This window comes from Mustela erminea, chromosome 4 (assembly GCF_009829155.1).
Source record: "Mustela erminea isolate mMusErm1 chromosome 4, mMusErm1.Pri, whole genome shotgun sequence".
Taxonomy (NCBI): Eukaryota; Metazoa; Chordata; class Mammalia; order Carnivora; family Mustelidae; genus Mustela; species Mustela erminea.
The window spans coordinates 63086486-63103274 of record NC_045617.1 but is presented as its reverse complement, the minus strand read 5'-3'; the positions used below and the strand labels follow the sequence as shown (position 1 = coordinate 63103274).

At 42.3% G+C, this 16789-nt stretch overlaps 1 protein-coding gene across 6 annotated transcripts in view; it reads left to right on the top strand.

The window, feature by feature from the left end:
* The window catches only part of ECT2L (epithelial cell transforming 2 like), a 74357-nt gene that overhangs the window by 10782 nt on the left and 46786 nt on the right, over positions 1-16789 (top strand). For all 6 annotated transcript variants that reach the window (XR_004284928.1, XR_004284929.1, XM_032339380.1 and 3 more), the window contains exon 3: positions 43-155. Coding sequence is in view for 4 of the 6 variants with exons in the window: in XM_032339380.1 (XP_032195271.1) it covers positions 43-155 (113 nt within the window). In the remaining 2 variants the exon portion in view is untranslated. The remainder of the gene's footprint in view (positions 1-42; positions 156-16789) is intronic.

The window sequence follows — 16789 nt, the reverse complement described above, 5'->3', positions numbered from 1 at the left end:
GATTGAACTTCACAGGAAAGTGATATTTTCTCCCCCTTACAGCTCTTTCAGGAAAGAGTTGCTCTTATAAGTCATTGGTTTGACCTCTGGACTCACAAGCAACGTCAAGAATTCTTGTTCACGATTTTTTTACGATGCACCAAATCACAGTTAAGGTAAATGTAGCCTAAGGATGCAATTAGCATGCGTTCTTAAAGGAAATAAAATGTGGTAAAATGTTCATCTAACCTTCTAGGGTTTCTCCACTCCCCACCTCCCCAAAATAACAAATAAAGCAATTGGCATTTTAAAGTTTATAGACAGAATCTTCTAGTGCTGCTTCCTCCTTGAGGATGAAATGGAAACTTGGGGGCTTTCACACCTTCCAACCGCAGTGGGATATTTGGTTTTTGTAAACATCAGAAGCTTCAGCCAGTGAATTACTATATTGGATTCTCCTCAGAACCATCAGACGGACAAACAATATATTTCAAGTAGATATCTGGCACACAGGCAGTCCAGAAATAATTGTAACATGAAGCGATGGATCTGAAAAATACCCAAGGAGTGACCATGGTCGCAACATTCAGGAATATGCACGAGACTCGTATTGCAGCGGCCGTGATTGCCAGTGGGTCCTCGTTCTTATTCCTGCCCTGGCCTCCCGTAGTGTCTGCCGTTTGCGTTCAGATACTCCAGCAGAGGTGGGGTGCTATCTGAAAGCGTTGGTTGAAATTACATGCAAGAGCAGCTAGCGTTTTGATCAGGAATTAATACTCTCAGGGTGCTTAGCTAGCATTGTATTGGAAAGGTCGCAGTGTCTCAGTTATTACAAGATACTTGGCTAATGAGCAGAGCCAATATCAGACATCCGTTATCATCAGAGCAGCCAGCGGCTTGTTCATTTGTCAGAGGAATGTTAGAAATGGAGACATTAAAGGTATTCAGATGTGGGATGGAAAATGTTCGGGAGAGCCCTCCAACATGCCTGGGCCTGGTTGAGGAATCCAGCCAGCCTGGTAGCAGGTGCTTATAGGGCTTTATCCCCAGGTAAATGGCCTTGTCAGTCTAGGGATTTCTGGTAGCCTGAGGCTCTCAAGGAGGGTAATAATGGAATCCTGTTTCTGGAACACTGTACTTTCTCAGTTAAGTAAACCTTTGCCCAAAGGACAGAGAGCCGGGACTTCATCAAGCCCATGGAGGAGACTGTATGGAGTGTTTGGGGCTTGTTCGCTAGGTTTGTTTAGGGAAATTCCGGGTATGGCATCATTTGGGGTTAGCTGTTTTTAGTACAACCTGGTGGTAAGGTTGTAACCATTGAACTTCTTAGGTAGCTTCCAGAAAGCATCAGAGTTATGCAAAACCAAATTGGCTTATTTTACTTTGCAATACCTGCCTTGCACTCTTTCTCACACTTCCTTTATCCCGCTCTTTCAATCAGCCATTTCATCTCTCCTACCTGTTTGCTCATCTTCTCCCTCGTCTGCTTTCTCCTGCATCCGGGAGTGTGTGGTGGGTCACTAAGAGACTGACCCTGCTGGAGTCACCAGGTTACTGGAAGCAAACAGACACCTTCCCGGCTGTGTTGAGAGAGGCTGCAACGAAAGGCCACAGAAAACATAGGCTCTTTCGTCAATGCTTAAAAATCAGGGAAGGGAACTTTTCATAGCAGTCATTGGCTAGGTTTCCTTTTACTCCAACTTTACAGCTTTCAAGATAAAATAACAGACCAAAACCCAAATCTGTAATTGCTTGTGGTACATCATGTTCTAGTCTCATGTATCATAAACCACGCAATTTTAGCTGTAACCACTGGAGGTCATTAGAGATCGTGTGGTGTATTTTGAGGCTCATTAACATCAGGACCAAGATTTTGTCACTGGAAATTGTATCCTTTGTCTGGTACCTGAATTCTTTCTATGGCGCAAGGATATGGAACTAATCCGTTCAGTGGAATTACTTCGCTCTGTTCTGTAGCAGCTGGCTTTCTGCAGAGAGCTGTCTACCATAGTTGCATGAAGCTATAATTCCATATTTTTTTTTTAGAGGTTATGTCAATTTCTGGTCTCTAGAGCTGGCATCCTGAAGCCAGCTGTAACTTGTAGTGGTGGATTTTGTTGTTGAACATCAATTAGTTTATTCCCTCAAGTCCAGATTAGGTCTTTCTTCTCCTACTTTCTCCCCATCTCTCTGGGTCAGCCATGTCTTCTCTCCTGCCAAGATTTACAGGATCCGTTTACTGACAGTCTAACCCAGTTTGAGTTGTGCTTGATTTTGATTAAATCTAAAAGCCCAATTCATTTTAATTTTTAAAGTTAGTGCAATTGAATTCCTTTTAAACATCTTTATTGAGATATAATTCACATACAGTAAAACTCATCATTTAAAATGTACAGTTAGTGGTTTTAGTGTATTCACAAAACTGTGCAACTATAACCACACTCTAAGTTTAGAACATTTTCATCACCCCAAAAAGAAACCTGCTACCCATTAGACGTTAACTCCGCATCTCCATCCCCAGCACTGGGCAACCACTAATCTACTTTCTGTTTCTATAAATTTGCCTTTTCTGGACTTTTCAAATAAATGCAGTCTTAAAGCATGTGGTCTTTTGTGACTGGCTACTTTCATGTATTATAATCTTGTTAAATAACAAAAAACAACCAAGTACATGTGAAGATCAAATTGGCTTTATTAAATGGTTCATGAGGGCTCCTGGGTGGCTCAGTCAGTTAAGCATCTGCGCTGGGCTCAGGTCATGATCCCAGGGTCCTGGGATCAAGTCCTACATTGGGCTCCCTGCTCAACAAGGAGTCTCCTTCTCTCTCTTCCTATGCCCCTCCCCTGGCTTGTGCTCTCTCTCCCTCTCTCAAAAAAAAATAAATAAAACCTTTTAAAAATGTTCTCAAAGGGGCACTTGGATGGTTCAGTGGGTTAAAGCCTCTGCCTTCAGCTCAGGTCACGATCCCAAAGTCCTGGGATCAAGCTCTGCATTGGGCTCTCTGCTCAGTGGGGAGCCTGCTTCCCCCCCTCTCCCTCTGCCTGTCTCTCTGCCTACTTGTGATCTCTGTCAAAGAAATAAATAAAATCTTTACCAAAAAATGTTCTCAATTATATAAAGGCTTCATCAAAAATATGAAATAACATGTTATTAAATAAGCAAATGAATGGTTCACGAATCCAGCCACACCCCCTCTAGCAAGTAGAGCGGCACTCTGAGAGGTTATACAAAACAAAATGGAAGGAAGATTTTTTATGGATGGAGGATAGGGGGCAAGACAGTTATTAGCAAAAGAAAAGGATTGTTCCAAACAAGGGTGTTTGCTAGGGGAGAAGCAGCATGTCTTATCATGCAGATTACCTCATCTTTCCTTGGGGGATGGAGAAGACCCGGGTGATATGGAAAGAAACATGTTCCTGACTGACCGGTTAAAGCCCCATTTCTGGGGGAGGCTGAAACTGCAATTAGATCTGGTATTAAGCCCAGTTTGGCAACTTGGTCTACGTGACACCATTTGGGGACTGTGGTTTCCTTTTTTTTTTCAAAAAAAAACCAATGTTCTCAAGGTTCATCCATTTTGCAGCACATATCAATACTCCTTTCCATTTTATTGTTAAATGATCTGCCATGGTACGGCTATACCATATTTTATCTATCCATTCCTAAGTAAATGGACATTTGGGTCGTTTCCACATTTTGGCTACTGTGAATAACGCTGCTCTGAACATTCATGTGTCGGTTTTTCTATATGGATGTCTTTATTTAACTTTTCGATCTGTCGCTGGGTCAAATAGTGACCGTGCAATCAACTTTTAATTATCAAGCATTTCTTTTGAAACTTATTTATTCCTATAGTCCCTGCTCCCCCACCACTTAAAAAGCAAGCGAATACATGAGAGAATTCAGCATTACTTGAATGTCTGAAATCTTTCTGTGTAAACTAGGCTGGATTTGTGCAATTTCTGAATTTTTTTTTTTTTTAAACCAGGCACTTACGGCTACAAAGCTTAACTAGAATATTGTGGTATTGGTTGGGACTGTGTTGTCACAGTTTTCTTTGAAAGTTTCTTCTTAATCTCCATGAGATGTATTCCAATATCTAAGATTTTTCTTTTCTGTCCTTATATTCCATATTGTTAAGATTTATTTTTTCAATTTATTATTATTATTGTTATTTTGGTGGGCAGCAAAGCGAGGTTTATTGAACACTAGTAAAGTTTATTCAATGATAAAAATGAGTACAAAGCTTTAAGATTTCTTAAATGGAGTTTTATGATATTTAAGACATTTTTTAAGGCTTCATCTTCTTATATCGTAGCTCGGGCAAGCTCTTCCTCACCTTGACTTTGATGGTTCCTTCCCTGGGAAGCCTTCCCTGAACATCTTTCACTCCCAGCAATTTTTACAAACGTCTATCATGGCTTTGCCCCCAGCACATTATGCTTAAATGGCCACATGTCTAAATGATTCCACTGGTGTCATCTCCCTGTCACTTGGCCAGGCTGAATTTTCCTGACCTCCTAAAGGAAACTGGGCTGTTTGTGTGTCACTCCGAGAAACCCATGGGAAGTTTGCATCTCCTGGCCACACTGGTGGGACCGGTTTCAAATTGCCAGGGCTCCTTAGCAGGCAACGCCCCATAGAAAGGCCTTTCATTCCAGGGCTGGAGCTGTTCAAACCTGTAGCTTTCCCTGGTGGGTCCCTGGGGCAACATTCATGCAACTGCAGTCCCAAGACACAGATGGATTGTCTGTGCAGGTGGTGGGGGACGGGGGAGGGAGATCACAAGCCGTGAAGGATCAGCTCTGGTCATTTGTCTCCATCAGAGCTGACTGGAAAAGGGGTGAGGCAGAAAAATCATCCAACTGATGTACATCTAAGAAAGACCCCCCCCCCAATTCCAATTCACTGCTCCTGGCCACTCTTTGCAAGCAGTCCCGGGAAAAGCTCAGGGGACGAGATCTATCTCATCTGTGAACAGTGAGGAAATCTGGTGTATAAATGTCTCAGAGACAATGCACATTGGGGTTCATTTTGAATATGGAGCAGCTTCATGTCGCTGAGTTCCTGAGCATTCCCCATTTGTAAGGGGAATATTTCTGGGTGGAGGCAGCGGCCGGCAGAGAGGCGTATTCAAACGTACACGGGGTTCCTAAACATCCAAGACGAGTCTGGAAATCTGGGTCATCCTGACTCTTCCCTCTCCTCAGCCCTGTCTTTTGGACATACTCCCTTCCTTCCACACACATCGGATGCTCACGGACAACCATCATTTGTCATGGGGACGGTTTATTGAGAGGTGGTTGAAGCAAAGAAGGAAAATCCTTGAGTCTGAAGGAAAAAGGAGAAACCCAAAAGCCCCGAGCTGTTTCACTGGGTGGGGATGGGGACAGAGGGCCAGAAGACGGTGGGAAGGTCACTGTCTTAGGCGAGGCGAAGCCTGTGCCCTTGTGATTCTCACTTCCCATTTTGTAAGTGGTACCATTCTCTACAGGGGTGGAGCCACACTTGATAATGTCTGACTTGTCTTTACAACACTTCACACCACCCCACATTATGTTATGTACAGAACTTGTTGATTTACTGTGTGCCTGCTCTACTAGACCCCTGCTCCATGAGGGCAAGAACTTTTTCTGGTGATTCTTTGTGTCCCTAACTCTGAAAGCCATAGTTGGTATGTAGTAGCCACCCAGTAAATGCATATTGGATGGACGATGTCTAAAAAACTCCTAATAACAAGAATAACAAAAAAATCATCAGAAAAAAATTTTCATACGTAGCTCTTTGGGAGGAAGAAACTTTTCAAGATATTACAAGTTCCCGAATATGGGAGATCACTAATATTTTGTTTTATTCAAGACTTTTTGTTAATTAATTGACTTGAGACTTCTATAAGAGAATTCCGAAAGGAATTATGCACAGTTACAATACCCAAGGATGGCGTGTCACACTGTCGTCTGTGCTAATGGCCCCTCTTGAAGTTGCTCACCGCACAACTTCCCAAATGCAGCAGCCCTGAGAATTAATACCACCAGCCATTTATAAAATACACGATATTTAGCTTCCACAGCTATGAAGAATCCTTTTGGTTACTGAGACTTCTCTGCATAGGAGGAGTCAAATTCACAGACACATCATAGGAAAATGGAGAAAGTTTTAAGAAAACATTTGTCTCTGTTCTGTATTTAAGAATCTCTTCAGGAGATGTCCAGGAGTGTGGTGGGCAGAAGCAGAAGTAGAATGCCCTGAGTGTACCCCGAGTGGGTGTTGGTCATCTTTCCTCCTCCTGTCTCCGGGTATTACTTTTGGTGTCATGGTCAGAATGTTTTCAAGTGCGAATAACAGAAATGGAATTCAAGCCAGCTTAAGAAGAAATGGGAATGTATTGACTTAAGATTTGTCTAGCTTCAGGCCAGGCTAGATCCTTGGATTCAAACAATGTTCCCCAGGCTGGCGGGTTGCCTGAGTCCCCCTCCCCACCCCACCTTCTCTCAGCTCTGCTTCCCCATGTCTGTTGCATAAAACTAAAAAGAGAAATGCAAGACCTTTACAGAGGAAATTATAAGTCTTTGTTAAGGGATAGTTAAAAACAACAACAAGGGCGCCTGGGGGGCTCAGTGAGTTAAAGCCTCAGGTCGTGATCCCAGGATCCATCCCTGGGATGGAGCCCCGCATAGGGCTCTCTGCTCAGCAGGGAGCCTGCTTCCCTTCCTCTCTCTCTGCCTGCTTCTCTGCCTACTTGTGATCTCTGTCTGTCAAATAAATAAATAAAATCTTTAAACAACAACAACAACAACCCTGAATTGATAGATGCGCCATGTTTGAAGATGCCAATTCTTTCTAAATTAACCTCCAAGTTCAATTCAATCCTTTACAAATCCCCAAATAGGATATTATTTATGGACCTTGGGAGACCAATTCTAAAGCTAATCCAGGAAAGAGAATGGATCGCGGCCCCTAAGGAAAGCACACATATAAAGAAAATAAGAGAAAGAGTGACAGTACCAGACACTAGAAGGACATTGACCTGTTTAAGAAATCCGTGCAAGGGATGCCTAGGTGGCTCAGTGAGTTAAGCCTCTGCCTTCAGCTCAGGTCATGATCTCAGGGTCCTGGAATGGAGCCCCGCATTGGGCTTGATGCTCAGCAGGGAGCCTGCTTCCTCCCTCTCTGCCTTCTTCTCTGCTTACCTGTGATCTCTCTCTGTGTCAAATAAATAAAATCGTAAAAAAAGAAAGAAAGGAATCCATGCAAGTCATACATCGAGGTTAAAAAAGAGCAAGGATGGAGCTAAACGCGAGCTCTGCAGTAAGGGACAGGTGTCTGTGAAGGCTGGGTGGATCGGACACTTCGGCAGCTGCAGAGATCTCTCCTTTTCTCCTCAGTGTCTGCTTAGCCGGGGCACTGTTGATCACCCTCCTGCCCACACTGTTTCCTGCTTCTTCCCCATAGTCCTGATGGGAGCGTTTCCCCCCAGGCTGTATGCGTCTCAAAGGTGGCTTGTCACTGCCCCGCCAAAGGTGACCAGGCTTGGACAGAATTAACGAGGATTCCACCCCCTTGGTGGTGTCTGGATTACGAAAGGGTGTGTGGATACTAAGTCTGCCCAAGGAGACATAGAGAGTGGCCACTAGAGAGCTTCTGGGAGAGTCTTCTTCACACTCAGAGGGACTTAAATTGGGGCTCGAGGAAGGGACGTGCCCTTTTCATCTAATGATTTCTGTTCTGGGAGGTTCACTCCTCACAGTGGTCATTTGGAAATTACCTCAGGGGACAAAGCTAAGGGCAAGAGCCAACTACCAAGGAGGCAAAGTGAAAATATGGAAGATCCTTGGCTCCCTGAGGGCTTGAATTCACTAACTCTGGAGCTGCCCTGATTTTTCCCTATTGCTTATGTGAAAGGAAGATAAATAGGTTTAAAATGGGTCTAGTGAGACCTTCTCCGACCATATCAACTCTCCAGAATTTAGCTGTGAATCAGCTACATTAAGAAAAACAACATGCATTTAGCAGTCAACCGATGCTCTTCACACGCAGGAGAGAGCCTGTCAGACTGTCATCCAGTGGCTCAGTATTCAATTAGCTCAGGGCCTCAAGAAGGAGTTACACCTACTCCTAAAACCACCACACACACATTCAGTGCTTTGCACTTGACCTGGCCTAAGCATCAAGACCTGCTGCCCTGTGAGGTCAAATCCACTGCTGTTGAGAAGGGCTGGCCCATTAGGATCTTTCGCAGTTTGTGAAACCATGGACTCTGAGCCCCACCTATGGAGATTTTAACTCAGCCCGTGAGGATGGGGCTGGAAAAGTAGTTTTTCCTTCATTCCCCGAGTGATGTGGGACACGGCCAAGTGTAAGACACAAGGCCTGGGTGACCTGAAGGCCCCAAGGCTTCTTCCACCTCTCAGTCCTGCTCTGAGAGGCAGGAGCACAGACGGCATGAGCACCCTGTGCCTTCTCTTCTCAATGAAACAGAATTACCTGTTAAGTGTCTGTAGATGCCTTTTCCATCTTTCTCTGGTGCTGATGCATAGTGGTCTTCAAATGCATCATTGTAAGTAACCCTAAGCTTAACATACATAATAAAGGGAAGGTTCCCTCTTGTATAACTGAAAAATCCAGAGTAGGTTTGGCTGCGGCTGAAGCTCAATTCAGAGGCTCAGTAATAAACCCAGTGACTTCATTCTTTCTGTTCTTCTGCTCTGCCTTTGGCAGTCATGGCTTCATCATTATGTTTCCTCAGTTGTGTACAGAAATAAAAATAATTTCTCTGTTGGAGCTTCACTGTGGTTGGACTAGTCTCCTCCCTGCCCACTTCTGCCAGTTGTCGTGGCCAGGAGACTGACCCAGATGAATTGAATTAGCCTTGATCATATGCTGTTTTTGGAGCCCAGGATAGAGTCAGCCTCTATAGGACCATGTGGACCACCACGTAAGAAGTGAGGTTATTTTACCTAAAGAAGGGGAAGTAAGTAATGGGTCAACTCAGAAGAGTGCTGTCTGTTCATCCAGCATTCAGCAAATGTTTGCTGAGTGCCTACCTTGTGCCAAGCCCAATTCTGTGTGCGTGGGATTCAACACCTGAGTGTAGAAGATTCCTGCCCTTTGACGTTTGTATTTCAGTGGAACAAATCTTATCCTAAAATAGGACAAGGGAGCATCCATGCCTCTCACTGGCTGTCTGACACTGGTGCCACAACGTGGCACCACCTTAAATATCTGGGAGTGTTTTCTGTGTCTCAGAAGTTGGAACAGTGAGATAGACTTGATACTAGCCTCCACACATGTCCATGCCCTCATTCCTGGAAACTGCAGATATTCCTTTACGGGGCCAAGGCCTTTTGCAGACGTGATCACAGATTTTGAGATGGGGAATTACCCTGCCTCACTGGGACTCAGCATAATCACAACGGTCCTTCTAAGGGATGTAAGAGGCACGACAGAAGACAACGTGATGTCAGGAGCAGTGGGAGAGAAGGGGACACGGGACAATGTGCTGCTGGCTTTGAAGATGGAAGAAGGGGCCCTAAGCCAAGGAAGGCAGGCAGTTTCTAGAGCCTGAAGGGGAGGAGCAGGCTGATTCTACTCTCCCAGCCTCCAGAGGGAGCCAGCCCTGCCTACACCTAGCCCATCATAACTGATTTCAGACTTACGATCTCCAGAACTCTGGAAAAATAAACGTGTAGTGCTTTGGGCCACTACAATGATGGTAATGGTTAAAATGAACAGAAATTTCATATAAGCAGTGAAATTCTGTTTTTTATTTATTTACTTTTTCCATTCTGCATTCTGACTTACACGTATCTCTTTCGCCCCTGCCAAGTTAGAAGCACCATACCAGGTTCTGGGGACAGAGCAGTAAACAGAACAACCACACACCTTCTTTCATGCAGCATGTAGCCCAGTGGAAGAGAAAGACTATAAATAGTGAGTGAGCACCCAAATGGATTGAGTGTGAGGGTCAGCAAGAATGGAAACTCAAAACCCATGCTTAGATTATAGTACAGTGCACATGGAGGCAGCAAGGGGGCAGAGCTGAGGGAGTGGTGGTGGCCGCCTCCTACACGCAAGTGTTTGGGCAGCAGGAATGGTCAGCCTCTTGGGGAGGGGGGATTCTGTTAGTACCCCTAAAATTTCACTATTGTTTCCTTATATGGTCACCCATATTGTTGCAAAAATAGCTTTCCACTAACCACATAACAGATCTACCACACTGGTTCCACACACAATGTCTTGTTCCTTCCCCGGCGCCATATGGCTTCACTGGCCATAAGTTATACCGTATAGATCATATTTGAGAAGTCATACAGCACTTCTATAATAATGACAGGTCTGTGCACATGCATTATCCTTTATTTCCCACAGTCCAAGTAGGCTTAGCCAGCCCAACAGATGTCAGATAAAGAGCTACGATTGTGCTAAGTGACAGAGAAAAAGTAAGGCAACCTCCGCCAGCCCAGGGGATGGGTTGCCGCCTTCCCTGAGGATCTGACGTTTTGGCTGGAGTATGAAGGAAGTCCAGGAGGTCCGACAAGCAGAGACTTGGAGAATGGGTGAGCCTCCTGGCCGGGACGACACGTGTGGGAGCCTAGGGCCTTCTCTATCTGTTCAGTAATAACACCAGGCTTTTGTGGAGGCACTGGAAAATGTGAATAGGCAAAAAGAGGAAAATACCAATCACCCATAATCACACCCCCCAGATAGAACCTTCTGCTTTTTTTATGCTTATGTGCATCCACGTAACTATGAATCAGAGCATATACATTATTTTAAAATCTTTTTAAAGACCCTCTTCAGTGGCCCTTCCTTGTTGCTTTCCCCACACCCAGCTTCGCTCTCTCTTTCACTGAAGACTTCAGCACATGGTTCTCCACTCGCTTTATGCCCCAAACCTAGTCATTAGTCTGTGCAACGCTGGCATCCGTGTGGAAACCCGCCCACTTCAGACCCCGGCCACGCCAGATGGTGTGCGTAAAGCCACCCGACAAGACCACGAGGGCCGCGCAGGCGACAAAAAGGCAGGGACCTCTGCCGACTCGGCTGACCCTCTCCAGGCCACCTCTGCAAGCTCTGCTCCCAGTTATTTCCCTCACAATGTGGGCAGCTTCTCTCTAGTTCTTATCAGAAATTTAAGAGCCGAGAATTAGATTCAAGTTCTGTATTACTAAGCCTTGTTATTTTCGCAAAGTACACATTGTACATTCAGTAGCACACTGCAAAGCAGTGTCATGAATTATTTAAATGAAGCTATCCTTGTCACAATAAAGGAGCAAAGCACATTTTGTTCATTGTCTCCTTACATGTTTTTATTTCTCTTCACGGATTTCTTACTTTGTAACATTAACTAAAATGCAGTGAGCCACAATGTCGTTACTGCAAACTAGCCTAGTTCTGTTGCTTGGGGACTGATTTTTTTTTTTTTTTAATGTGACTGAAGCATTTTCCTTTTTTCTTGCTTAAGAGTCATTATACTTGCATGTGTCCTTGCAGCAGTGCAGGCTGGTAACAAATATAAAACATGCATAATTGAAGTCCACTTTAAAAAGTATTCTTGGAGGGGCTGGCTGGCTCAGTTGGTAGAGTCTGCTACTCTTGATCTTAAGGTTGTTGAGTTCAAGCCCCATGCCGGGTGTACAGATTGCTTAAAAATAGAATCTTTTAAAAATTAAATAAATAAAAATTAATTCAGATTTAGTTCTTCTCCTTTGCTTGGCTGGGAGGGAACAGTAGATGCTGTGGGCTGGGAATGGAAAACCAAGGTACTGAGACCCACCTTTGAAAAAGAGGCAGAAAACATTTTTGTTTTGCACCTTATTTGATGGATCTGTTTTATAGTTCTAAATGAGAGCATATTGTCCTCCAAGGGCCAGTGAAAGGATTGTGAAGCCTGTCTGGGACACTGGGGAGTTAGGTCAGGGACCCACTGGGATTCACTGTTCTTGGTGTTGTCAATGCCTCATTCAGTTTGATTGTTAATCTATTAACAATGAGAGGATCCCCTTGTGATACTTTTGTCTGTGGCTACTATATGCTGCCAGTACAAACCCAACTCTGTAACTCCATTCTTTGCCCTCCTGCTAATACACACACACACACACACACACACACACACACACATACACTTTCCCCCTGACTGCATGCCAACAGGTTAATTTCATTTTTAAATTTTTTTCCAATAGATTCATTTTATTTTTTTATTTTTATTTAAATGTTATTAACATACAGTGCAATATTGGTTCCTAGAGTAGAAGTCAGTGATTCATCTCTTATATTCAACACCCAGTGCTCATCACAAGTGCCCTCTTCAATACCCGTCTCCCATCTAGCCCATTCCCCAAACCTCCTTCCATCAACCCTCAGTTTGCTCTCTATCCTTAGGAGTCACTTATGGCTTGTTTCCCTCTCTTCTTTCTTTTCTTCTCCCCTTCCTGTTTTTCTTTCTTTCTTTTTAAAAATTTTTTTGATTTTTTATTTTAGAGAGTGGAAGTGGGGGAAGGACAGAGGAAAAGGGAAGGGGAGAGAGAAACTCAAGCAGACTCCATGCTGAGTGTGGAGCCTGATGTAGGGCTCGACCCCACTACCCTGAGACCACGACCCAAGTGGAAACGAAGAGTCAGACACTTAAACAACTGTGCCACCAGGTATCCCTGTTTTCTTTCTTTAATGACACATGTGAGTGAGGTCAAACAAGATCATTTTAAACCACTCTATTCTATCTCAGGTTGTGATAAATGTGCATGGAGAGGGATCAAAAAAGAGCAGTGACCTAAAATCAAGTCAGGGGAGTAGAAAAACACAAAATAATAGGCAATCATTAAGCCTTGCAAAGGAAGCAGGTAGCCTTTTCTTTAAAAACAAAAAACAAAGCCAAAAAAGAAGAAAAATTTATTTTGCAATAAATTTTAACTTGTAGAAAAATTGCAAAAATAGTACAAATAATTCCTTATACTTTTCACTTGGATTCCTCAACTGTTCACACTTTACCATTTTGCCTTGTTATTCTGAGTCACATGAGAATATGCTGCAAACATGATGCCCCATTAACCTTAAGCATGTCTATGCATTTCCAGGAAAAATGAAGATATTCTGCTGAAAAATCAAAGTATATCCTCCAATATCAATAAATCAGCATTGGTACAATACTAGGGTCCAATCCACAGACTTCACCCGAGTATTCCTGACTGGTCCAACCATGTCCTTTATAATCATCCTTCCCTTCTCAGTCCAGAATCCAATCCGGGGTCATCTATGGTATTTACTTTTCATGTCTCTATATCCACCTCAATGTGGAGCAGTTCCTTAGTTTTTCCTTGTCTTTTATTACTTAGCACTTTTGAAGAGTACAGACCTACTTGGTTGAATGAACTTCATTCAACTTCATTCTGGCTGATACTTCCTTAAGATTACATTCAGGTTTTGCCTTCTTGGCAGGAATTACACAGAAGGGACACTCAGCAGATCACACCAGGGGCATATGATGTCGATTTGTCCCATGGCTTGTGATGTTGACTTATCACTTGGTTAAGATGATTCATTATTAAGTACTGTGTTAATAATTAATAAGTAACTAAAAAGTCCTTGAGTGATTAATTTTAAATTAATTTAAAAGTATTAGAATCTATGCAAATACCCTGTTCCTCATCGTATTTTCACCCACCAATTTTAGTCTCCATTGATGACTCTCTTCTGACGTAATTATTTACTGTGATAGCTGCCAAGTGCTCATTTTCTAACTTCTTAATTGCTTCTACATGTATTATTAATTGGTGTTCTGTTGCAAGCTCGAATTTTTCCTTCTCCCAAGATTTATGGATGAGGCCCCAGTTAGGCCAGCAGTTTGGGTAAATTAATGGTGAGGACTGTCTCTGGGTCTCCTGGGTGTTCAGCAGCTTGTTTATGAAGGTAACTAAGCTCATTTTTGTTCCTAATTGGAGGTATCATTTTCACTTCACTTTGGAACTTTCTGGGCTTGACCCACCCTGTGGGAATTTAGTTTATGCATTTAGAGGTCAGAGAAAGTCAGAGAAGACACACTGCAGAATGAGAGCTATTCAGAGATAGGACTTTTCTTTCAATGAGTTTATCTGTGTCCATTACAACCTGGTACCAGGGCAGCAGTGGCCAATGAGCCATGAGAAATAATTTTGGAGTACCAATGGCTTGAGATAAAGGAGTTCTGCTAAATCCTTATTGCCAGCGTTTCCAATCAGCTGTGAGATTGACCACAATCATCTACAATGTTACTGAGTTTGGAGGAGATTAGTGGTTCCAGGGAAGAGTCTGATTTACCAACACGGGATTACTTCCAAACTATTTGTTCCAGTGATTCTTATTCAAATATGATGACTTATTTGGTGGTTTGGGACTATAACCAATGTTTATTGCCAGTATCTAAAGAGGGCAATCAGGTATTATCTCTTTTTTTGTAGTTGGTGACTACAGGGTCAGCAGTGCCTCCTTTGTGGGCCATAAAATGTCTCTTTGGTCTAAGGCCTATATAGCCTTGAATATGATCATTTTGCTGAGCCTTGGATTTTCTGTACATTCAAGATCCATTTGTGGTTAGGTGGCATGCGCGGAGGAATGTAAGAAGTTTTCTTAATGCGGGTGCCTCGGTGGCTCAGTCAGTTAAGTGTCTGTCTTCGGCTCAGGTCGTGATCCCAAAGTGCTGGGATCAAGTCCTGCCTCAGGCTCCTCGCTTAGTGGGGAACCTGCTTCTCCCGCAACCCTTCCTCCCAGCTCATGCTCTCTCTCAAATAAATAAATAAAAACTTTAAAATTAAATTAAATTAAATAATAAAATATTAATATTATATAGTAATATATGATAGTATATAATAATATTAATAATAATAAAATAGATTTAACTTAAATAAAATAAACTCTTTTTAAAAAAGAAGCCTTCTCGGGGCACCTGAGTGGCTCAGTGGGTTAAAGCCTCTGCCTTCAGCTCAGGTTCTGATCCCAGGGTCCTGGGCTGGAGCCCTGCATTGGGCTCTGTGCTCAGCGGGGAGCCTGCTTCTCTCTCTCTCTCTGCCTGCCTCTCTGCTTACTTGTGATCTCTGTCTGTCAAATAAATAAATAAAATCTTTAAAAAAAAAAAAAGACGTTTTCTCAATGGATGTCATATTTTTAAGAAGTTTTTAAAATAGATATTACAGCAGGGCTGCAGTGGCTCAGTCAGTTGAGCAGCTGAGCAACCAACTCGTGGTTTCAGCTCAGGTCATGATCTTAGGTAGGTGAGATGGGGCTCCAGGCCAGGCTCTGTGCTCAGCAGGAAGTATGCTTCCGCTCTCCCTCTTCCCCTCTCCCCATGTGCACATGCTCTCTCCCTCCCTCTCTTGAAATCAATCAATCAATCAATCAATCAATCCTTAAAAAAAGTTAAAGTAGTATCACATTAGGACATTATTGTTGAATTTATTTAAGCATGTTGATGGTTATAGCATACTTTTTTTTTAAAAAACGCTCTTGCTGTTTACTGAGGCACACTGAAATATCAAAGAAGAAATCACAAGGGAAATTAGAATACTTCACATTGAATGATAATGAAAATACACCCCATCTAAGTGGGTGGAATGAATACAGTGATACGATGACTTAGATTTGCTTTAAAATAAAATGGGAGTGAAGGAGGAGGAGAGAGAAAAAGAGGAGAAGATGATACAGCAGAAACCAGACTGGCTGCAAGATGACAGTTATTAAAATTGATTAACGCATCTCATAATTGTACTACAAATATTAAGGTGAAATAAAGATATTTTCAGATAACAGCAAACTGGTAAAATTTGTTGCCTGGAGATGTGCATTGAAGAAATGCCAAAAGAAATTCTTCAGGCTAAGGAAATTGATACCAGATGGAAACTTGATTTACAAGGAAATGGTAATGTGTGGAAAACATAAAATTTTCAAGTTATTTTAAAGATATATGACTGTGTAAAGCAAAACCAGTGTATTATAGGGCTTATAACATAAGTAGGTACAGTATTCTGACAAAAGCATAACGGATAGCAAGAACTATACCATTGCACTGTTCTTTAAGTTTATCTGAATATTCATTTGAAAGAGACTATGAAATGCTAAGGATGCATACTGCACTTCCTAGCAACAACTTACTTGCATAATACAAGATGAATGCTTAAAAGCCAACAAACGAATTGAAATGGAGTACAAAAATTCATTATCTCAAACCAAGGCAGGAAAGGAGGAATAAATTTTCATAAAACAAATGGGAAAACAAAAACAAAGAACAAAGTCAAGACCTGGACTCAACCGTATCAATAATTATATTCAATATAAGTGGACTAAACCCTCAAACAAAAGACAGTGGTGGCCAAATGAGCTTTAAAAAAATAAATAAAACAAAAAAACAAAAAGCAAGATCCAACTGTATACTTACCACAAAGGATACACTTTAAATACAGAGACGTCCACTGGTTGAAAGTAAAAGGTTAGGAGAAGATATACTAACAAATACTGAGCATATAAAAGTAGGATGGCGATATTAATATCAGACAAAATGGATTTCAAGACAAGGAATATTCACAGAAAGATAGAGAAGGACATTTTATAAAAAGAAAAGGATCAATTCACCAAGAAGTCATAACAATTATAAATATGTATGGACCAAATAATAGAGTTTCAAATTACATGAAACAAAACTGACTGAATTATAATAGAACAATTAAACAAAAAATAATCTGGGAGAATATAGAACTGAGCAATCTTTCAACCACCTTGACCTAATATTCATAGAAAACTAAACCCAACAACTTCCAAACAAGTTTTTTATGATCAAAATAACTT